The sequence below is a fragment of the Falco rusticolus genome, chromosome 9, assembly GCF_015220075.1.
Source record: "Falco rusticolus isolate bFalRus1 chromosome 9, bFalRus1.pri, whole genome shotgun sequence".
Lineage (NCBI taxonomy): Eukaryota > Metazoa > Chordata > Aves > Falconiformes > Falconidae > Falco > Falco rusticolus.
The window spans coordinates 8,573,268-8,597,234 of NC_051195.1; the positions used below are offsets into that span (position 1 = coordinate 8,573,268).

Genomic DNA, 23,967 nt, shown 5'->3' on the forward strand with positions numbered 1-23,967 from the left:
ATTTTGGCTTTAGTAATTTTCACAGTACCCCTTTAACTCTCTCAAATCCCTGGCACAGCCAGATTTTTATCAGTTTTCTCCCTTCTTCTGTCACTGCACTGCCAGCCAAATCTTTTGCATACATCAAAACTTGAAAACATGAATTAAATAACAAAATCTGGAAATAAATGTAAAATAAATGTGTTCAAAAAATTAAATATGTATCTAAATTTCAGCAGCAGCAGGATGATAATATATTGTGCTGAGAAGCACTATTCAGCATCACAGACAGAGCCACACAAAGATGTTTGTTATCGCTCCCATGTGCACACATTTCTGCTTTCCAGTGGAATGTTTTATAGCATTTTGTTCTACAGCCTGATTACAGAAGACAGCTTATTGTTTTCAGCAAAAGCACAGTTCTCTACCATCTATATTATCTATCTACGACTTGGCTAAATTTTTGGTATTAGATGTAAAATTAGATTACAGAAAATTGTTCTCTGTAGGCTAAATTATGTTCTTCTTCTGTTGTCAAGAAAGCTACTTTTCAGATAACCCATTATCTACCTCAGATGAGCATCTGAGCAAACATCTGAAGTCCAATTAGCAGATAAAGTCGACGTCGTTAGGAAACTTGCACTGCTTCCAGTGTTACTGGACTTCTTCCTACCCCTGTGAAGGACACAGTTGGCAGCCTCCTGGTCCAAGGTAGACTTAAAACTCCTAAACTCTGTGTTACCAGAAACATCAGCAATGTGTGCAGCAGTCTGCTCGGCAGCATTTACTCCAAACCAATCAATGTTCGTTCTGTTCTAAAGAGCTCTAGGATGACTTGTTAAAACCTATTGTACCTTCAATGAACCCAAGCTATTTAAAGTATGTTAGGAGTGAAGGTCTCCATATCTTCAACAAAAGCGTATCCTTGGAGCGTATCACTCAGTGACCCTCCCTGAACTTGCCATAAAAAATGGATTGATAAACTTATGGAAATATTGCTAAAATTAAATGAAAACTTGCTTTCAAAGTCCATCCAAATGTGACACTATTGATATCAAATATGCAGGAGAAGAAAACAAAGCTTCTCACCAGCTGAGCTTTACCTTTGGCTACACAGGAACTAGGTGTCTGCTAGATCATCTTCCAAGACAGCAAGGGAAGAACAGGTCTTTGGCATAGACAGCCAATGCATTGGTAGAAGTGGGTATCAAATTACTGTCCTCTAAAGCACAGGTTTGAAGGGGATGACTGATCTGCTGTGCTTTTGTAGGACACTAACTGCTTACAGTTGTGCCCAAATGTGCAATCTAGACAAAATATGAAACACAAGGAAACCTGTTGTAAAGACAAATAACTTTGTTATATCCAGTGACCATTCTCTTCTTGAAAATTAGATTTCATTTATTTTACAATGAGGCAACACAGAACATTCCACCTGTCAGCTTTCCTCTCTTTCAGGCTGCAGTTTCTGAAACCACAGTGCAAAAGCCACTGCTCTACAAGAAAAGGCCTGTAAAATTTTCACTGGTTCTATTTCACACAGGGTAAAAGTATTATGCATAGAAAAAAAAAAAAACAAACCTGGTGTGTCTGAATATAAAAACTATACAGGCTGGCCAACAATTACGTTTTGGTGCAGCTCTGCAGCATCCTCTATGGGTTATGACAAAACCAGAACAGTCTAATGTTCATCCCGCCAAGCACTTACTGCCCATTAATCTCTCACTAAATGATTCAGAAGGTAAATTTACGATCCAAATTCAAGTTCCTAAAGAAACACATGGAGTTGCATTCTTTAGTTTTTTTAACTCCCAGTCTCAAAGTCTTAAGGTACTAAACCATTTCCAGAACAAAACCAGGCCCTATATATGTAAACATTAACTTTGCTGTTTTCTACCCCTTGAGGCAATGACTATGTCATATTCCATAAGGCAATCAGAGATATACCCAGCAGTGAATGAACAGCAGATCCTTACATAAAATAAGAGTGCATAAACCTGTAAGCATCATATTTTATAAAGGAAATACTAATCCCACCAAACTGACGGTGGTGCCGTTTTTAACAACAGCTGATAGCATGAAGGGAATGATAAACAATATTCACATTTACCTCATGTTAAAAAAGAGCTAGGGAGAAAAGGAATTTTTTAATCTCTTTTTTTTTTTCTTTTTTTTTTTTTTTAATTTTACAGTTGTGTAATCCTTTCTAGATACCGAAGTCCATCTTCAAAAAGGATGCAAAACATGCCTCTCAATTCTTTGACAGTTGGAGAATAAATTAATTGGATACTTTATTGATGATGCTACTAAAATCAAGATGGCCCTTGAAATACTAGGTTACACTTCAGCAAGCTAACCTTGCAGAAAGGTAGGTGGCACTGAACACTGGGGAAAACTCGGGGTCTGTTCTTTAAAGCGTCCATCACAGCTTAATATAAAGTACTTTCACTTCCTGAAGAATGACAAGTTAGCATCTTGTATAATTTTCCCTGGCATTCATCAGGAACAAATTGCACTAAAATCAGGAATATGCTATTCTGAGAGGCTGTAACCGTGGGGCAGGACAAATGATAGGAACAAAGGCAAAGGAAGGACAAAGGCCAGATCTAAAGCCTGACTCATGCTGCAGGACGTTGGTTTAAAAAAAGACTTGCAATTCTGCCCGTCTTTGCTGCTGTGAGTCACAAGGCACAGGCCATAACTGCCAAAGAAACAATGAGCATACTATGAAATAAGACTTGAAAAGGAGTCAAATGGTTCATTTCTAAGCAGCTGCTACGATACAATGTATTCTAGCCACAGAATCTTTTTTAGCTTTTAAAGTGCGCAAAGAAAATATTTAAAGAATAGATATGAGCAGACACATACAGCTATATTAATTATTGAATAAGGACCACAAAATTCAATAAGTGCTTCTGATCCAAGTGCAAAAAAAAAACCCACAAAAAAACTCATTTTCTGAACAGGTGGGTGCCAAACTCCATAAAACATTTATGCTTGTCCAAAGGAAGTGATGCCCTTTTACTCAGTGTAAAGAATAATTCCTAGCATATAATGTAAATTCACGCTGTAATAAAAACAAAGGGAATACTTCATACCAGTGGTTAGATTAAGAATTTAGGCATAACATTCCATAGAAATTAAAGATAATGGCATTTTAACAGCTTTTTGGAAATACAGCTGTCATGTCATACACCACTTACCACTATCCGTTATTTCACCCCATGCCAGTACTACAGAATAGTCCTCACCTATTCAGCATCTTATCATGTTTAAATACAAAGCCTGAGAAGCAAAGGGTCAGTTCAGCACTAAGGCTGAATCAAGAATAAATCCAGTGAAGGGTGTAGCATTTAAACCTCCTCTCTTCGAATTCAAGTCAGACAGAAGATCTGTCTGTGATCTGCCTACCGAGAAGCAAATTCTCAGGGAGTTTCAAGCGCACACGAACACTTGCACTAACAGGCCCGTGTTACCAAATCACTCAGAACACATAGGGGAAATTTCTATGTACTATCAGCATACATTAGAACCAGTGTCTAGGGGTCTGACATTTTCCTAGAAGATGCCATTCCTCCAAATCTATGTATTGTTCGCTATTTTCCACTGAATGCAACGTATTTTGTATGCCATCCACCCTGCATGCAATTATGTATCATTTTCTTTAAATGAATTTCCAAGGTAAGTGTGAGCATGAGAAAATCCAGATGAATCTATCTTGGTTTGTTTTTATTTTCTAGATGCGTCTGCTTTTGTAGTGCTGATACCTACACTTCGCACACAATAGGAAGGAAAGTTAAATAACACAGAAGAACACAAACTTAGTGTTAACGTGGATTTTAGTAGAAAATGGAAGTTGGGATCACACTATTTTCTTTACAAATTATCCCATCTAATTTGAATTTACACTTGAAATATTTTACATGTAGAGACTCAGACAGTCATTGCCTGCCACACCATCATGACATATATTGCTTGCCAACTACCCACTATAAAAGTATTTTTTTTTGATAGTTAGTATTGTCCTAACCGCATACTTATCCATTACTAAACACTTCATTAACTATGCTTTAAGAATAAGTATCTAAGTTTTAAATAATTATATAAGTATAGATATACAGTATATTCTGCAATCCAAAGTTGAATACTTAATAACAACTACTTTATTACATGCATAATTAATCCCTTAAGTAAATAATTAAAATTGAACTTTTAAATAATATCATATCTATTACCTACAGCAGCCTTTATGTAACAGAACACTAGTAAGGATCCTTATAGGATTTAGAATGTCAACAATAGCTATGGAAGTTGGATGTTGAATAGGAAAGGGTCGCAACATTTGAATTTTGAAAAAAAAAATAACTACAAAGCTTGTGAAAGGCATTCAAATCATATTAGGATTTTATGCTTATCCTACTGTGATTATCTCTTCTTGTCACAAGGCTGAAGAGTCATTACATCCTTGAACTTCACTGACTCGCTTGATTTCCTCAAAGAAAAGCATCCCAGATCAGAATTAAGTAAGAGTGAGCAAACTGATACAATGTGAAAATAATAACTGCTCCAACATCAGCACACAGGGTCAGCGCCATACCTGGCCACTAACATTACCGCCAGCTCGTAGCAATAAAAGACCTTTCTGCTAGGTTGTGGAGGTACGTATCCATAGTCCCTAAATCTAGCATCAACTGAAATTATTTTATATCTTCAAACACGTGACACTTGCCATGGCCAAGGGGCTGCAGTGTGGAGGAATGAGATTGGTATTAACTGCTGGATGCACAGTGGTTGGAAAGGAACCAGTACATCTCCACAGTGCAGCATGAGCACACCAGTAAGCAAACTCGCCTACCACTCTGAGGGAAAATGTTCCACCCGGTAAGGGGTTGATCAAAGAAAAACACAAGCGGCAAGTAGGAAGACAATAAAGATGATAGATATTTTATACTGAGCAGCAGGGAAACTAGGTGATAATGGAGAAATAACCACTGGAGAGTTCCAAGTACCTCAGAATTATCATAAAGCAGTAGACAACCATTTTGTTCTCAGCCATCTTTACTTATGAGGTACTACAACATTTTCCTTTTCATTATGCAGATTATCATCTCCAGATATCCTGACTTGAATGGAAAACCTCTTTAACGCTTAAGATTCTACATGGCAAATTCTTTTCAGCTAAATGTCAACGGTGATGCTACAATATTATTATTTTTTAATAAAAACAGCACTCCCTGCAAGTATAATGCTGAACAAGATGCTGTGCACTAGACCCGCCCCTATACAGCACACTTCCACTTGCCCTGCTTTACAGAGTTGATTTAAAAAGAAGTCAAATTATTTCCCTGTATAAATCACCTATAACTGAAACAAGAACACAGCCTTAGGAAAAAAAAAAAGTTTTATATACTAATTTTTCTTATGTAGAAACACACATTTTCCTAAGTTTAAATGCTATTTTTAAATTAAATGATGCATTATTCTGGTTTTGATCTTTATCTGTCATCTGCTATATTTTTTCTAGCAACAAACAAGAGAGCTGATGAAGTCAAATATTTCCAGTATTTCAGCTTTTGACCTGAAGTAGCAGCTAGTGAGATTTCATAAGAAAGTCTACTTCTGGCAAATGCCCATGCAATTTTGAAGACAAGATAAGCTTAGATAGCTGAAATGTAAAATACCAAGAAAATTCAAATTCCTTGGCTTCATATCCCTTTCTACATATCAAATCAGAGAAGTAATATCAGTAGATAGATTTAGAGCAAAATGTTTCATAACGAACATAAGCCTATATAAAATTTGCTAGCACAATGTACTGATTTTTTCAAAAAGAATTAAAAATTAAATGCCTGAATGACAAAGATGCACCTCAAAGCAAATACTGCCCTTTGAGCATCATTAGGTTTTTTGGCAAAAGCTTTTCTGGCAATCCATCAGGTACACCACTGCAGTGTAAGTAGTTACGGAAGAGTCAAGAACTTCAGAGACACTTTTGTGATGCAGAGAAATGTCCTTCCATTTACAGACTGGATTTTCTCTGCCGTCTTTCTATTTTTTTTACATTATGTAGAATTTGAGATAGTATAATACTAAACACTGCTGAAGGTGATAACAAGATTAATGAAGGCTAAATGTCTGGGGGTCAGCAGCGAATCAAGAATAAACCCTGTGCAATTTATGCACGGACACTATAAATACAGAAGTACTAGAGAACCTTAGGCATTTAGAAAATTGATGTGAAAAGTGGCAAAAAGTAGCAAACTATGGAAGATACTGTTTTCTTGGCTTCAGTCAGTATCATATGAAATTCTGCCAGATGGTATACCCTGCAGTCCAAAACCTTAGAAAAAAGCATTAAATACTTTAGCTGGAAAAACACTTAACTCTGTATCCCAAATATTCCTTCTCTACATCTCACCTGACTTTGTATGGCAAATTACTGCAATTGCAAAATTGAATAGGGGATCAAAGAACAGACCGAGGAGCAATGTAGCACTGTTAGAAGCTATTATCCACCCAGCTGTTACTTCTGAAACGTCACATGAGCAGGAAGGTCCGAATTTTGCTCACATTGATCCCTGAAGCACAGAAGCAGAACAACTCATCTGACCTAATCCCAGGGGGGGGTCTGGCCTGTCAGGTGATGGCCAAGCATTGCAGCTGAATAAACACATAAATGAAGCTTCCCCTTTTGAGTTTGGAATTGTAATAAAAGTGAAAATCTTATTCAAATCCCCTCTTGACTTATCTTAGATTCATTTATGTAAAGTTAAGTGAAGGAATTGCCAAGAGGTTACTGAAAGGATAGGAATGATCTGGCTTATCTAAACCTCCAGTCTCATTTGGGAAAGTAAATTCATTGAGAGCTCTCCGATATTCAGTAAGAACAGCCGCTATATGCACTTTTGAAAGTCTCCTACAGAGCTCCTAACTTCTAATCTTTCAAGTGAGATCCCAACTATCTTTGCATCAATTTCTATCGATTCCAGTCTCAACAGGATTTCCTTATGACTAATTCAGTCTAGCAAAAAGGTCAGGAGAAACATGGCTAGGGTGGTTTCCTTTTACCTTACTTAAATTGCATAATGCATCCTTCTTTAATTCCACATAAACCAAGCCTCATGCACCACAGAGCACACTACACAACTGGTGCTGAATTAATGAGAACTTCATAGACATGTCAGTACACTTAGTCCAGGGCTCAGAAATAAAAGAGATCCTCTAAGCTGTCTTACAGAAGTTAGATGCTTAGAAATACAAAATGAGCTAAAGCTCAAAAGATGGTCATCAGAAATCATAGAACTCACGTCAAAATTACCAAAACATGAACTCTTGTATTCTAGGTATAAGGACTGCTGGTTTGGTGCTTATGCAGATTATTAAGTATATTACTTACAAAGCATAAAATAGAGTAAACAACAACCATTGAAAATTCAAAGGTGAGAAGATCAGACCCTGCAAGATCACCCAGATTCGATGTATTAAAAAAAGCAGTTCCCAAGAAATCAGTGCAAGATGATATCAGGGAGTAAAACTACTGGATAATGTCTATTGAATGCCTACAAGGTGCTGTACAAGCAAACATACTGTCTTGGAGCTAGGACATGACATTAAACTGGTCTTTCAGCTGACTTTTAAAGATAAGAAACAATTAGTTACATTGAAAAAATATAATCTTATTGCTCATACTACCATTCAGGAAAGTGTACGGTTTAGTTACATGTTGTTGGTAGCTCAGGAAAACTTGGAAAGCATCTAATGGCCTTGCAATGATCCTTTTTAGCACTACAAGCAGCATTTTTAAATGCCCCTCATGCAAAAGAATACAAACGTCAGAAGACAGCATAAGTGAATTACGGGTTCCCTAAGCAGTTCGAATGAAAGGGTTTTCTTCTTTTAGAACACTATTCCACATCCTATTAAAGACAAAACCGTACCATTTGGGTAGCCTTCATTTGGGCAGAAGGGACCTAAACACAGAGTCTACAAGACCACTGAAACCACTGGAGAACACAAAAGCACTCGTAAAGTAATTAAAGTGCTAATAAAAAGCAGGATAAAAAGAAAACAACAGTGTGTTTTTTCACATAATATCTGGATGTCGAGAAAATATTTTGAGTAGACAGGAAGGGATACGGAGAGCAGAAAATTACATACCATCTTACAAAAATTGCAAATGTTTGGCTATGCAGAGGAATTGCAACAACTTATTTTTCAGCATAAATTCCATATACTTAATAACACCGTCCTACTACTGTCCTAGAGGGAGTGTGACTGAATTAAATAGGGGTGGAAAAGTTCGCATCAGTTATCATAAGCTACTGAGAATTTAGCAGTCATCTATACCATAATAACCTTCTATGTTACCTAATTACTAAATTTGGCAGACTATGATCATGAATGTTTATGGATCAGTGTCTAGAAAAAACATGAAACAGACCATTAAGCGGTGAGAGCAAGAGACAATTTGGGTGGATCAGATAGTGTAAAGCCTAGATGGTTAAGTTAGTTCCTTTGTAAAATATGGGGCGGGGGGGGGGGGGGGTGGGGGGGGGGGTGGGGGGGCGCGCGGGGAATAGTTTGGCTTACACCATGCAAACAAACATCTATCTGAAAAACAAATGCTGAAGAATATTTAGTATACCTTTAGAAGTTCTAAATATTGTAACCACAAAAGAATACTAAGAGTGTTTTAGTGAAGGGAGCGTTGTCTATATGACTTCATCTTGGCAGGCAAGGAAACAACTCTTATGGAATTCATATTTAGGCTGTTTAAATGAAAATCCCGATTACCTTTACTGCTCATGAAGAAAACAAAAAACTAACCCCAAAACAGAAGTCCAAAATACTTATATATATTTTATACTTTAAAACATCAAATTTCAAAAAGAAGAAAGTGTTTATGAACTATGGTAACCATCCATGGACTTAACTGCATTGCAAATAAAAGACACTGTAATTGTAGCGTTCTACTGCTAGCAGCACAGTGGACATGCCAGGGATAATGAAGAAAAGGCAGAAGTGTCCCATATATATTTTATTTTATAACTGAGAAAAAGCCAATCATGCAATGATGGCATACTTGCCTTCTTAACACAACTAAGGAGAACGCTAATACACACATCCGTTAAGCCAGCCATTTTTAAGTCATCGTGTCTGGGTCAGTCACATCCAGCAGTTTTAACAATTCACTCTGCAGACTACTTAATGTTGGTTTTCAGTGGGACTGGCACATATAGTTTACAGAAATTCAAGAAATATTTAAGAAAGTTAGCGCTATTTCCGTATGTTTAAAACAAGCCACACTAGGCCTATTAATCAATCTCAGAGAAAACAAAGAATTACACTAAAAAGTAATTAAGTGGTCAAAATAAAGAACTGTATTTATGAATACATTTTAGAAAGAAATCCTATCCTATTTGCTTTTCTATTAAATGTCACGTTTGAGTGATAAAACTATAAATACTGATGTAATTCCCTCAGCATTGCCGTGGCAGTCATTAAATGGACAAAGAACTATGAAGTATTGAAATGTATCTGACATGTCCTCCTTTGACTCTTGTCAGGGATGTGTTCTTGACTGAAGTAATTTAATCCTTATACTAATATTCTGGAGGAAAAGTAAAATCCTCTCTGATAAAGTTAACCAACGATGCTAGTGGGTGTAACACTTCACAATGAAGGGAATAAGGTAGCGACAGGCAGGGCTTGGGATTCTGTGTAAAGCAGGATGCCAAACTATACACATTTTTACAGTTAACTATAAACTTAAGACTGGATTTTTTTTTTTTCCCCACTCAAGATGCATTATTGCTCAATCAAGTTTTTCCTCTGAGAAAGTGAAAAGAAAAGGTGGAAGAGGTCTAAGTAGTCTGGCCAGCCAAGCCAGATAAACTAGGAAGCACTTTTAATTAAAGCAATATAACTGGTATCAGCTATGATATTAACTTGCCATAGCTCCTCAGCCGTCAGCGCATGACTACTTTTGGCTAAGCCTGCCACTCGTGCACAGGAAAAATCAAGGTTCCCCCCTGACTACAGCCCCTCCCAATCACAGCAGAATAGAACAGGACAAATTCAGGCTCCATTTTCTGTGCAGTGTTAAGTGCCACTCACAAACAGTCATAGACTGGGAACAGAAGATGATTTAAATCATCCAGTTTACTTGGAATTCTGAGTTGTAGGGACACGAGCACTCAGTTTCTATGAATGTCAGCTAGGTGACGGGAACTAATGACACCTGAGACCAGTACTGCCCTTGTGGTTCTCCTCTGCTCCAGTGTCTTTTGGCTGACTTAGTGGGGGAGAAAGGAGGAGAAGCATATTTTCACAACTGCATGCAACAGTATTGGTAGGAATTCATACTGGATGCCATGACAAACACACACTTGTCACAAGGTTACCTTTTGCTATTAATATTGCAACAACTCAAGAGCCTGTTGTGAAGTATCACCTTAACTGGTACCCTGCCAAAACATACATGCTCTGACAAAACTTAACCTATCAAGGTGTCTAGAAGAAAGCAAAAAATTGCTGTCTTCTATATAACACAAATGTGATATGGTCCGCTTAATGACTTATTGTTGACCAACCACCAAGCAGATTGAGTTGTCAGAACCATTTTCATTAAATTCATTCCGATAGCTGGTTGAAGGCATTTGAAGCGTACAAAAAAATGTTTACTGCACATAAAGGTAGTGCATATGCACATATACATAGAATACAGTTTTCCTAGGAAATATTACAGAATCCAGCTTCCATTACACATAAAATAACTTATAGTGTAAGTAAAAGGACACAAAATGCTTTAAAACTGTATAAAATACACGAGCTTTGTAAGCAGCACAGAATTTGGCCGTTTCAAAGGTTTCGCCAATAGATGGCAGAAATGCACAATGCTGAACCATGAAAATGGCAAACGCTGCACATTTAAGGTGCTACGGAAGAGTTTTGAGACCTGTGGACGCATCAAAAGTCAGTAAATTATTATAAAATTTTGGAGCTCATAATTCCTCTCTTACACTGGTATCCTTATAATTTAGTTACGAGAGCAGTTCCTTGTGTCGGTATACCTAAAGTACTGCTCTAAATTCCCTTAAAATACATATGTTTTCCAAAAGGAGTAAAGTGTTCTGCAGATTCAGACATGGTTTCAGGCTGAGCTGTTCTGCAGAGGTTGTGTCAAAAATGTCTGCTGGGTATTGAAACAAATAATGTTTTCAGTTCACATTTTTAACTAAAGCTTCATCTAGAAGCACACTTGCTGGATGGCCAGGAGGCGTTCACACCATCAGCTCAGCTATCTCAACAGGACACACTGCTTTTTCTCCAAAGGAAAAGCATCTATCTGTTTCTACAGAGGGAAAACAATTCCATTCTCCGACTCATAAAAATAGCTGAATATCTACCAGAGATTTTGGAAAGTCTTCTCAGACCAGGACTTGATACTGAGACCACAAGCCTCATCCAAAATTAATTAAGATGTCTGTAACAAGACCTGGACAGAATTTCAGCAAGGACTGGAAAAAAGGATCCCCTCTTTTCCATAACTATGCTAATCACCACACAAAGAGATTTGTTCTCTATGCTATGTGTGTGTCTACATTTGCATCTGTTGTCTGCCGTCTTTTCCCCACTGTAAATCCTGAATTATTTTCTGAGAAAACAGCAGAGCTTCGGTAGCAGCCTAGACTAAAAGGGATGTCAGGGAAGAAGGATGATGAAAAAATTCCTCCCGATAATAGAATCTATTAGGAATCAAACAGTTTCGATCACTTGAAATTTTGTACAGTAGGATAGATGAAGCACATGGTCAGGGAAAGGAAACCTTTTTTTTTAATAGAACTTTTCTATATTTAATTTCTCTGATGCAATAATATAAGACATTATCAAATCCATATATTAGGCTTTATTTAAATCACTGTAGTTCCAAGGCTGATTGTTGCTCATGCACATGTCCTTGTAAATGTGAAACCAAGATCATATTTTACATGTTTAATCTTCCTCTGACAATACCATCATGTCAAGGCAATTTATTCCAATACAGTCTGCTCAAAATCAATATTTCCTTTTTCATAATCATATAAGTACATGATAAAAGGCACTTCAGTTATCTGAAGTGCCTTTGCTGTCATAGAAGATGGAACAACAGTTTTAAGTTGTGTAGGCCATTTGTAAATCATTACCAAATAAAACTGGAAGATGTTAATCTGTTGCAGAGCTCTGCAACTTGGCAAACTAAAATCTATCCAAAGACATGAAGATGTGAATCTGAAACTTAGGTATGATACTCAGTGATCATGATGACTTTGTATTAAAAAACTTGAGTTTTACCGTGACATTATTTCTCCCATTGCAATTACTTTGTTTTCATTCAACAACCTTTTCGGCCTACCTTTAATTGGACTGCAAAGACAGTATCCAGACACAGCAACAGACTGAAATAATTTGGTTGAATTTAACTGTCAAAATTATTCTAAAATCTCAAGGAGCCAGAAACTCCATACTTTCTGTTATCATTCTTCCCTTGGGAAGATACTCCACAGAAGCCTGCACTTCAAGTGAAGAATTGTCCTTCTATCACTATCAGAAAGTTTCAAGTACAGTGTTGTGCAAGAAATATTTATGATTTTATAAAGCATAGCTTTAGTTTGTTTTGTTTATGTATAGTTAATGAACTACCCAAAAATGCTACTGTTTGCAAAGCACTGTTGGAAAAATGTCAAAGGGATATAGATAAAAACAAACATCAGAAAACATACTGATGTTTGTATGTGTACAATTTTAAGTCAGAGCATAGGAAACTTTTACACCGACTTAAAGCAATGTATGCAACTGAATTAGATTAATTTTCTTCCTTTTCTCTACTCCCCCACAAAGTTTCAATGATACGTAGATCATTCCATGCGCCAGCTGTACACTGCTCATGTACTTCCTTTTCTTATGCTGTCCTATGCTAGCAAGAATGATACCCTAGAAATCCTGTGTAAAGGATTTATCAAATCTAAAAAATTGATATTTTGCAGTTTTAAAATGCTGTTGGGCCTTCAGCTGTACATTGGATGGTGAACACCTTCCTGGAAACCTTTTGATGGAAAAGCATATCCTGATCCATCTCGCATATTGAGTTTTGTCTGCATAATGAAATCTAGGTGAAAGACTGCATTTGAAACAACATCCCTTATGAATACTGATTGAAAAGCTCATTCATATATAGAATTTTGAGATACAAAACTACATTTTATGAACAATTGAACACAAACGAGTAGCGGGGAAAATGGAAGGCTTCATGTACTAAGAGAGTTACAGAATAGCTGAACAGTGGCATTTCTGAACTCCCAGAAGAAAAGGAAAAAAAACCACTAGCTTCCCACTACACAGTGCATTGAAAGTTGATACATTCAGACCACACGGCCTCTGCTATACTTCACATTTTTCTCTAAGCATGTAGTGCTCCAAAGGCAAAGTTTATTTTTTATTTAGGCCGGTTTGGGTGTTTTAAATACTGTTTAAATTGATGTCTTAACTTTATTGTCAATTAGCTAAACCAGGACAGTTCTTGTGAAATCTCGTGAAATCCCTGGGAATCCAGGGGGCCACATTCTGGGGACTTTCATTCTGTCTAGTCCTTAGATAAACTCACCACAGCTGACTGACATGAACCAACAGCGAAATAAACTGGAAAGGCCCCGATGCTCAATACATTCCAGACAGCGCATTGCATTTGGGCTCCTAAGTGATCTTGAAATACAAGCACTTAAAGGAATCTACTTAATAGCTTACAAATTCTTAAAACGTGCAAAAAATTATTGGGTACACTGAAGTCTGAACCTGTTCAATGATTTTCACATTGCCTAATATTAGGCGCTCTCTATTTACTTGCCTCGTTAAAAAGCTAACCTCCCTGCGTATCCCATTTCCACAGGGACACTTGGTGCAGAAACCAGAATTTACAAGTTCCGAATCACGCTCCACACAAGGATCTCTCAGTTACAAAAATTATATAAAAGGAAAAGGGAAAGTAGGCATCTAACCTGAAAAGGGAAAGGGAAAGTAGGCATCTAACCTGAAACTGTAACCAATGCAGTTCAAACACCCTCCCTCTCCACCCTACATGCCCAGTCCTGCCACTGTATTACCTACAAGTACATCCAAAGTATTTGAGCTCCATAGGCAAAGAAAAGTTTGCCATCTGTTTAAAAATTGTAAAGGAATAGACAATCATCATTAATACCCTTCAATGTATTTCCTCACAAATTCATTCATCACTGGATCTCAAAGTGATAACTTGCTGATCTAAATTACAGCTACGTCAAGGACCCTGATAATTCACTAATTCAAAAATGTGAATTATTTTACTAAAGATTATTTTCCCTAAAGTGGAAAAGCCTTTCAAATAAACACTATGGAAGCAGGTGTAAAGCTGAAACATTTTAAATATGTCACTCCTAAGATGATTATGTTTTTTTTTAAAAAAAATAAAAAATACCTGCCTCAGCAGGTGATAAATGTCTCAGGAGGATTCCATGATAAAGCAGATAAAGTGGACTAAAAACAAGAAATCAAGACAAAGTTACACTGGTGTAATTAAAAGAGATGGAATTACTTTCAACCCTGTGAATAAACATAAGTACAATGCTTAACTCTGCCTGTGAAATGACATAAATCTTGTAAAAACTATCCAGCAGAAACTGCTAAATGTGCAAACTCTCTCATTATTCCTGTTGCTACTGTCAGTTAGATTGCTGTGTCACCATGAGTCAGTCAGTTACGCAGTCACTTTTACAAAGTGACTTTATTTATTTAATCTCAAATTTATTTAATCTCAAATAATTATCTCTGCCCCGTTTCCCAGATTTTGAGGGTTTGCTCTTTTCTCATCTCACATTCCTTTTCTATGGATTCCGTGATTCTAGTTTTTGCTCTTATCCTTCATCTCCAATTATGTCAGCCTCAAAGTTCTGGGAAGCTGACGCCACATTCGAGTGTGAAAACACATCCCTTTAATTCACATATTGCAAAGAGCCTGGATTGAGGTATAGCTAGTGAAATCAGCAAATTCTTTTAAGCAAAAGTTTGGGGTTTATTTACATACCTTTCCCCCTCCATCATAATATGGAACTGCATGACATTTTTTCATTCAAAAAGCATCGCTTGGTTTTACATGCATGCCAGAAGCATGTGATAAAGACAGTAATCACATGAGGATCTGTAGCGATCTCCTCTGGCTCTTTTACTGCTTTCTTCTTGGGCACACTACATACTAATAACCACTGATGTATACAGCACGAACCCTAACGTGGTTAAACATTTATTAATCTCTCTTCATACCACAGTAATTAATGAATATTTTTTGCATATTGGTAATTCTGTATCAAGTTTAAAATATTATAATACTATAAAAGATCCTCTGGTTTAATTTCCTTTCCATGTGAAATATTTAGGATAAGCACCCTGTTCAGTTTTCATGGACAATACATGACTGTCTATATTTCTGGAGAAATGGATTGTCAGATCATGAGTTTTCATACATTATCTAAAGACACGGCATTCACAAAGTATGCCATTCTTAGAAAGTTTTCCCTGAACAAAAAGAAATCCCAAATTGTTACCTTCCTTTTACTTAACTAGAGAGAACATGCAATTTGTACAAAAAATTTCCTATGCCATATTAAGGGTGTTCTTTAATTGATTTGTCTGCTCTGCTTCATTTTGTCTTCCATTTTACATGTGGCATATTCTTTTCTAATGCATTCCATGCATTCCAAGAAGTCCCACCTACACAAACGTTAAGCCCAGTAAGTGTCTAAACAAATCTTCAAAACCTGTTGTTTCCGTGGATTTACAATTTAGCTATATTGGCTCAAAATGTGAAAAAAATTGTTGATTTCATTGCTGACAATGATTCATGGCCATTCAGTTCAGTGAACAAATGGATCACCTGTTCAGGCTGTAAGCTGAGACAACTGCATCAAATTCAGCACTTCGTAAAATGGCCTTATGTTACACAGTACTTCCAAGCTTCAGTTCACCACTACTTAAAGTAGGAGATTATATTAATGTATCAAGAATAAAAGAAACTCAGGAAGTCCTTTTTCTGACATAAGCCACCTGTCTGCTGAAATGGCAAACTCACTGCAAAACCAGTTTTGGTTAAAAACCTTCTGCTTATGCGATCACACAAGATGAAGAAATTCTCCATCACAATGTGCGAAGTCAAGGTATTTTCGTAACAGCTATTAAAAGAAAAAAGCATTTTACTTACCAAGCCAACTTCTGTTTAAATATACTGACACAAACACTGGAGGGACCGTGAAGAAATCTACTACTGAGTTAACTTCTAGCCAAAACCATAGCTTGTCATTGGCTGCTATGAACTGAAAAAAAAAGAGGGGGGAGGGATGAAAGAATTAGATTATGCTTATGGTGGTTGCAAGTATGTGCAATATTTTCCCTTCTGAAATATTAAACCACAAAGTTACTGGAGAAATAATTGATGTGTTAGGTCAGCCCAGACAAAACAACATGTCCCACTGGGAAGAAGTCTGTATTGTGCATTGCTTGATAACCACATTGAGGTCAAAATGAAAGGTCTAACTAGAGAGGCAGATCATTTATATGATGAGTTGCAATATCCATGATAAAAACCATTTTCTCCATGTTTAATAACAACTCATCAGTAATAAGAGAAAACCGTAGGTGAGTATATAGTATTTCAAAGTATATCACCTTTGCTATAGCACAGGAAATTTGTTGGCAGTAGTCTCATCACGTATTTGCTGTTCACAGGTTTCTAAATACATCATAGTTTACAGAGTCCCATTATCATCTTACACAGAGGTAATCAACAGGATGACTCCTACAAGGCACAATTCTAGACCGCAGCAGGGCTAGAGTCCTTTGAATTGTGCCATGGATGAGGTCGCTTCCCTCTCCTGACTACAAAACCAGCCCAGGGAACCTGGCAAACTTAGATGCCAAGGACATCATAGTTTTAATCTGCCTATTCATCTATGCGCTTATATAAGGTCAAACTATTCTTCATATTCAAGTAATAATTAAAACGCATGCTTTATAAAAATAAGAAATATAAATATATAACTAGATATAAAAATTTAGTGTATCACAAAGGTATTTAACATAGCAGTTTTACCCACTTAAGTCTTCAAACCTGGACTAACACATTTCAAAACAGTGCTTTTATTTTTCGAATTACAGGCAATAACCATTGTCTTTCTTCCAAAGCAAACACTGACATGCTCTATTTCACCCACTTAATCTCCTTGCTTTAGAATTACTTTAAAACTTGAACAGAAAATGTTTACGGTGCATACCAACTTTGCTGGAATCCCAGACACAATATTGGAAAGGGACTCTACTGATGTCAAGAACGTTGAAATCATACTTAAAAAGACGACAGGCAACACGAGTAGCATTTGCCTCAGAGAAGACTGAAACCCAAAAATAAATCGACATTTTGTAGTCTATATTACTCAATAGTCAAGCATGACAATTGATCTAAAATATCCAGTTTCAGCAGAAGCTTTCTACTCCCTCCTGTTGAATTTAGTAGTCAGAATATTTGGAACTAAAAGCTTGTTGAGATGGCAGACCAATATTTTCATAACCTGCAACAGAAGTTCTGATCAGCATTTTACCTTTCCAGAGGGAACAACATTTAGGCCTTCAAAAAGGTTAAAATGTGTTGTTATTCAACAAAGAAAAAAAAAAAATAAACTGTTCACTGTAAAGGCCACTCATACTTTCCTATGGAAGTATTTGAATAATTATTCATTTAGGTCAGGGGTCCCCAAACTTTTTAACCAGGGGGCCGGCGCGCGGATGAAGTGGCAGGGAGCCGTCTGCGGCTGCTTGGTTTCCCCCCCCCAACCCCCGGCAGGGGGGCGGGGGGGTGGGGGTGCAGGGGTGTCTGTAAATACCGGGGGCCGGATTGAGGACCCTGGGAGGCCGTATCCTGCCCACGGGCCGTAGTTTGAGGACCCCTGATTTAGGTAATTAGCGACTAATAAAAGCCCATTCCGTACAGAAGCAATCCTACCATGCTTGAAGAGATATGTTCTTCCAGACGCACTAACATAACTCTGTCACTTCCAAAGCAGGATTACTTCCATACTTGCCATAGCTCTGCTGGATCCTATTGCTCGGCTATGCACTAAACTTGTGCTATTTGGACTTAGTCTTCATCAGCAGTTTGCAGAGTTCACTTCTGACTTCTCACATAGTTGGGTACTAGCCAACAAAAATTTTAAAACAGCTATATGTGTTTGAACACAAATATCTTCTAGGACTGGCGATATGGTAATATTTATATGATTTTGAGTTGCAACATCATTTTGGGGCGAACAGATGGAGAAGGATGAGATTTTCAAATATTTCTTAAAAAATTCTAATTTGCCAATGAGCCCTCATAGGAGATATGTATGAGGGGAAAAAAAACGACAACAACAACAAAAAAACCCCAAACAAACAAAAACCCCAAAACAAACAACAAAAAAACCCAAACCCAAGACAAACTAAAATAGCTAAAGGTATGAGATGCTTATTATATAACTAGCCAATTCATTATTGATCTAAATTCTTGCATCCAAAGTATCAGCTTTTCCTCAAGAACTCTCCTCTTCAGTTAGAACTGAAGTTACACCCATCATAGCATTTTAACTTAGATAAGGAGTACTAATCTGAAGTGAATCCTTACCATCCCCACTTACCATATTTAAGTTAACATCACAAAGCTGTTTTGCGTAACACAAAGATTTGTTTTGGTTGAAACTGAAACTGAAAACGGTGTTCTAGCAGCACATCTCACATTGTTACTGCTAAAGTGTGTTCAGCCCACAGGACAAGAGCAGCCTCTACACTACTCTCTCTTACCCTTCCAAAAAACACACAGTGTGGATATGAAAGTTTACGCATCAACACTCGGTATGTTCTCCCCTACTGTGCTCTGCTTCTTGATAATGTAGCCTAAGTGACTGCTTTGAGGAAGTATGAGTGGCCAATACATAATTCTAATTTTCTTGGTAAGAGCATATAACCTTTACCACTAGCACAAAATTTATAAAGCATTCGGATACGTCTGAAAAAACAGTTCTTGGAAGTTCAAAACTACAATGTATTGAATCTGTTGCGTCAAAAAGTTAACCCACATTGCAGGCCTGGTGGAGATCTATGAAAGCTCACCAAATACTTAAGAATTAGGGGTTAATACACTATATGCTTTTATGATACAGCTTAGAATGCACACCCAGTACTGTAAATACTGAAGGAATTTCTCTATTTAGTTAAAGGATAGACACTGCACCTAGACTAGGCAATGAAATGACCTAGATCTGCAACCAAATTCCTTACTGGACCACCAGAAAAGGTTGGTCAAGTTGGTAAGAAGTGAAATCTGAGAAACTCAACTGTCACTGAGACATAGGAGCTCCTGTGATTCAGGAGCAAAATGGAAAAAGGAAGACTACGAGGCAATACTTGTAACAAAATGTAAAGACCAATGTGGCAGGCTTTCTGCTGGCATGAACTTTTCTTTGTAGTTCTGCTATGTTTGAGGCCTTTTCCCCCTGATTTTCCGATTAACAACAAGCAAAGCTAATTTTCGGAGAGTATTTAAAAATAAAACCCAAACATCAGACAAACAAAAAACCCCAACAGCTTGAACTGCAAGCCTTACTGGCCCACATTTTTAAAAGTGCCTGCCTGCCCTAACTTTTAGATACTGCAACAGCATTATTGGATTTTCAGAAAGTGGTAAGTATATTCTAAGGACATATATTTCAGCATGTTGACTAGTATTTACAGCTTCTGCAAAGCATTCATTAGCAGTCTGGGAAAGTGGATGTGCATAAACCTGAATACAGCAGCTCCACCAGCTGTCATCTTTGTCTTTGACTGCCAAAGACATCGCTAGCAGCAGAGGAACAGACCAAGCGTTCCCCAGCCTTGCTGAGGTAGTTATCACTGCCCTGCTGCTGAAACTAGATCTGACGTCATCGACCAGCACTGAACCATAAGAGTTTTCACTTTCTACCACACAAGAAAAGTACGGAACAGATGGCTTAGCTTATAAACTATTGGTCTCCTTACTGATCTTAGACACTTATTATCATTACCTGAATGTTCTTAATCAAATATTTGGGTCGTGCGTTTCAGAAATTAGCTTCGTTTGGTCCAGCCACTGTCAGGTCAGGTTGTACTGAAAGACACTCCGTATTGAAAAGCTATATTCCCCCCTGACCCGTGCTAACAAAGAAACACTACTTACACGCAAGCCAAAGTAGAGTAGGAAGAACACATTGAAAGCCATGTCGATCTGTAATGTGAAATCTTTGTAGAAATTCTGGCAGGATTCTATTGGGCTATTTGAAAGAAAAAGAAATTGGAGCAAAACGTCAGTAAATGAGTATCTACTCTGGTGAGATTTTTATGCATTTCATTTAGGACCTTGATTCAGAAATCACATTTCTGTTTTCCAGTCGTTTGCAAGATACAAGCAAGCATTTCAAATGAATTATTTTATTCATTCAGTTAGCCATTCATACAGTCTTTATATTCACCTGTTCAGGTAATATCTGAGAATTAACATGCAGATACCTTTAAGAAAGGACAAGCAGGAGAATACCTCAGGATTCCTTAACCCCACATTAACCCTTAAAGAACTGACTTCTTTCTATAGGAGACATACCTATAATACTTTAGGAAAACACCTAACAAGCACACAGCCACAGTGAAACATTACATGTTTTTAATTCATATCATAACATAAAACCTTAGACAAAAAAGAAGTTGCTTAGGAATACATTACCCATTAGCAACCTGGGGTACTTAGTCTTGCAGAATCCCTTGTTTTTAAGAAGTTGGTTTTGGTTGGATTTTTTATACTTTTTCTCACTTTTTTTTGTGTGTATGGCTATTTAACGTACTTTATGTACAGTACTATGAACTGAGTAGAAAAGCAGCATAGCCCACTGGTAAAATTAAATAACGAAATAAATTGAGGAATTTGAAGCAGTACTCTAAGGGTTAATTTCTGCATGCAGGTTAATTAAAATACCTTTGTGTGTGTCAGGCAGCCATTGCAAATTCTAGCTTAATATATTGTGCTTTATTTAACAGTGGGACAGGTCAAAAGCATACTCTATACAAACTGGTACTTTATAGATACACTTTTGTGTAAGGAAGGAGGTAACTTCCACGAGTATAACTAGTGATTTATTTGTGAGGTTTCTAAAATAGGTTGGTGAAGCCACAGAACAACGTTGAAGTCACAGACCAAAGTGAAAGTCACGTCCCAATATATGCTGATGTATATGCTATATATACATAACATCCCACCATATATACATGTATATACACACATATATTGCAAATGATCATCACAACTGTATTCATCACAACTGTAACAAAGTGGAAAACTAGAACATAGGTCATTTGATCATTTGGAGCCCTAGAAAACACCCTTTTAGGAAAGAAGAAATTCTTTGGCTTCCCAGGTCAAATAAATCACTGCAAGTGAACATAATACCAGTTAGTATAGTGGTAGCTCAGCAAATACAATGCTAGACCGCTCAACAAGCAAAATTCTATGCATTATGAATGTCAGTTACCTAATTTAAAGGCATAAAAGGAAATTACCTGGGCTACCAGGTCATTACACATGCAGCCAAATTTTCCATTCCTTGTATACATTACAGATCAAACAGGTTAAGTAAAGCATGCCCTCTCCTGCCTTTAGATGCATGAATGTATACAGCAAAATTCTCCTTGATGTACAATAGCTTTATATTTTAAGAAGTTTCAGTACTACAGGAAATTCTATCAAAATTGTTTTTCAAAAGCTGTTTGCAAAAACATTGAAGTTACGAAACATTTCTGTGATAATTCGAATAAAATTGATTTACAAAAGCAGGCAGAAGGGAAAAGAAGCCAAATGTTAACATATAGGACGGAGGACAGCACCTCGTACTTTACAAATACATCTTTAGCTACAAAACCAGCGGATGTAATCTGAAAACCCAACAGGATCGTTTCCCGATGGCATTATTGAGAGCAATGGATTCTGCCAAAATAAGGTAGGCTACACACCGAGTCACCATGTACCCCAACCAACAGAAATCACAGTAAAGTGCAGTGGAAGCAGAACGAACAACCCTGCACAATCACAGAGGCTTGGACTCTTAATTCCAGGTTAGGTTCCTGTAAAAGCTGCAGAAATTCACTGAAGCAAATAGAACGGCACAGATTTATAACTAGGGTCGAGGTCTCATCTTCCTTCCCACAGTTATTTGGTACTTGTCGTGTTTGTGAGATAAGGTCAGCTCAGGTTGTACCTAACAGCCATACTTTTGTACCATTGTCCTTTACAAAAACCTACAAGATCTGACAAATTAGCCAATGCATAATACACCTTCATTTTGTATACAAAACACTTCGCCCAGTGGACCACAATCCTGATGTAGGACTTTGGTTTACCTAATACCAGAACTAATACTTCTGCTAGTCATATCCCTAAAGCACCCTTCATTTCAGAGATCCTCTCTCTCTCAATTTCTAAGTTACCCGTTTCAAAGACTATGTTGGTGCCTTTTTATTTTAAATTATGATTTTGTCAGAAAGGTATGTCACTAACGCTAAACAAATGATCATTTTTACACACAGGATGGATTACACCAGATTTTAAATTTTCCAAATTAAATGGCAACATTCTACAGTTTAGATTTTTTGTTTTCATCAGTAGCTCAAATCTGAGCTGACAGAAAAACATGGCCACTAACGTTTCTCATTGTGCTATTCAGTCTGCTGCAGAAAGGAAGCCAATTTGAAACCCCTCTTTACATCAAATTTCCCCCAAACAGAAGCACTCTAGCTCTTTGAGTTCCAGACAGTAGTGTGCTCCAGGACTAATATTATATTCCCAATTTCAAACTAATATCAGATGGCTTGTCCTGTGAGATTTCACCCCTTTAGATTACCAAAGGTTTCACCTTTGAAGGAGGTAACAGATGTTTAGAAATATTTTTATTACTCTTCCATGGAAGTGTGTTTCATTGTAAGTTCGTGCATTTATACTGCTAAAAACAAGGATAAACTACACTAAGGTTAATGGAATACCACTATACTAACAACGACAGGAAAGATTTAACATAACTAAATAAAAATTACAGTAATGATGTAACTAAATGCATGGGCTTCCCTCAAGAGGTGGAAGGATCTACAGTCCAACCAAAGCGCATGTATACCAACGCACACAGCATGGACAACAGGAGGAGCTGGAAACCACTGGGCAGCAGGAAAATGAAGACATAGTTGCTGTCATGGAAACACAGAGGGATGCCTTGCATTCCTGGATGACTGGAATTCCCCAGTGCTGCAAGGGTTGGCTATGAACTCTTTAGAAGGGACAGGCAAGGGAGGAGAGGTGGTGGAGTAGGCCTGTTTGTTAGGGAGTGTTTTGATTGTCTAGACCTTAATGATGGTGACGATAGGGTTGAGTGTTTATGGGTAAGACTCAGGGGGAAGGCCAACAAGATAGATATCATAGTGGGAGTCCTACAGACCACCCAAGCAGGATGAAGAGACAGACAACACAGTCTATAAGCAGCTGGGAGAATTGCTGCCATTATGCTCCCACAGAAGTAAGGGGAAGAAATTCTATAGTCAGAATTTAGCCCAGCTTCACAATCATAGTAACTTCTGTCTGGCTGATCTTACATAAAACATTCCCCGCAATAATGGGAAAGGTTGTGCACACCCAATCGGTACTTGAAATTACTATCCAATATGCAAATTTCAGTTCCCTATTCTTTAAGGAAGTGGACTCTTGTATTTTTGGCACACGTCATGTCAGTCTGCTCTTAATGGTTTTCTGCACCCTTTTTTTTTTTTTCTTCTTAATAACAAGGCCTGCAAAGACTATGATGGATGCCAATTTTTATCTGTGTGTAATTACATACCAAAATTCAAAAGATT

At 37.4% G+C, this 23,967-nt stretch overlaps 1 protein-coding gene across 28 annotated transcripts in view; it reads right to left on the reverse strand.

The window, feature by feature from the left end:
• The window catches only part of KCNMA1 (potassium calcium-activated channel subfamily M alpha 1), a 506,074-nt gene that overhangs the window by 186,934 nt on the left and 295,173 nt on the right, over positions 1 to 23,967 (reverse strand). For all 28 annotated transcript variants that reach the window (XM_037399258.1, XM_037399257.1, XM_037399256.1 and 25 more), the window contains 2 exons: positions 20,264 to 20,357; positions 16,244 to 16,355 (listed from right to left, as the gene is read on the reverse strand). In XM_037399258.1, the coding sequence (XP_037255155.1) occupies positions 16,244 to 16,355; positions 20,264 to 20,357 (206 nt within the window). The remainder of the gene's footprint in view (positions 1 to 16,243; positions 16,356 to 20,263; positions 20,358 to 23,967) is intronic.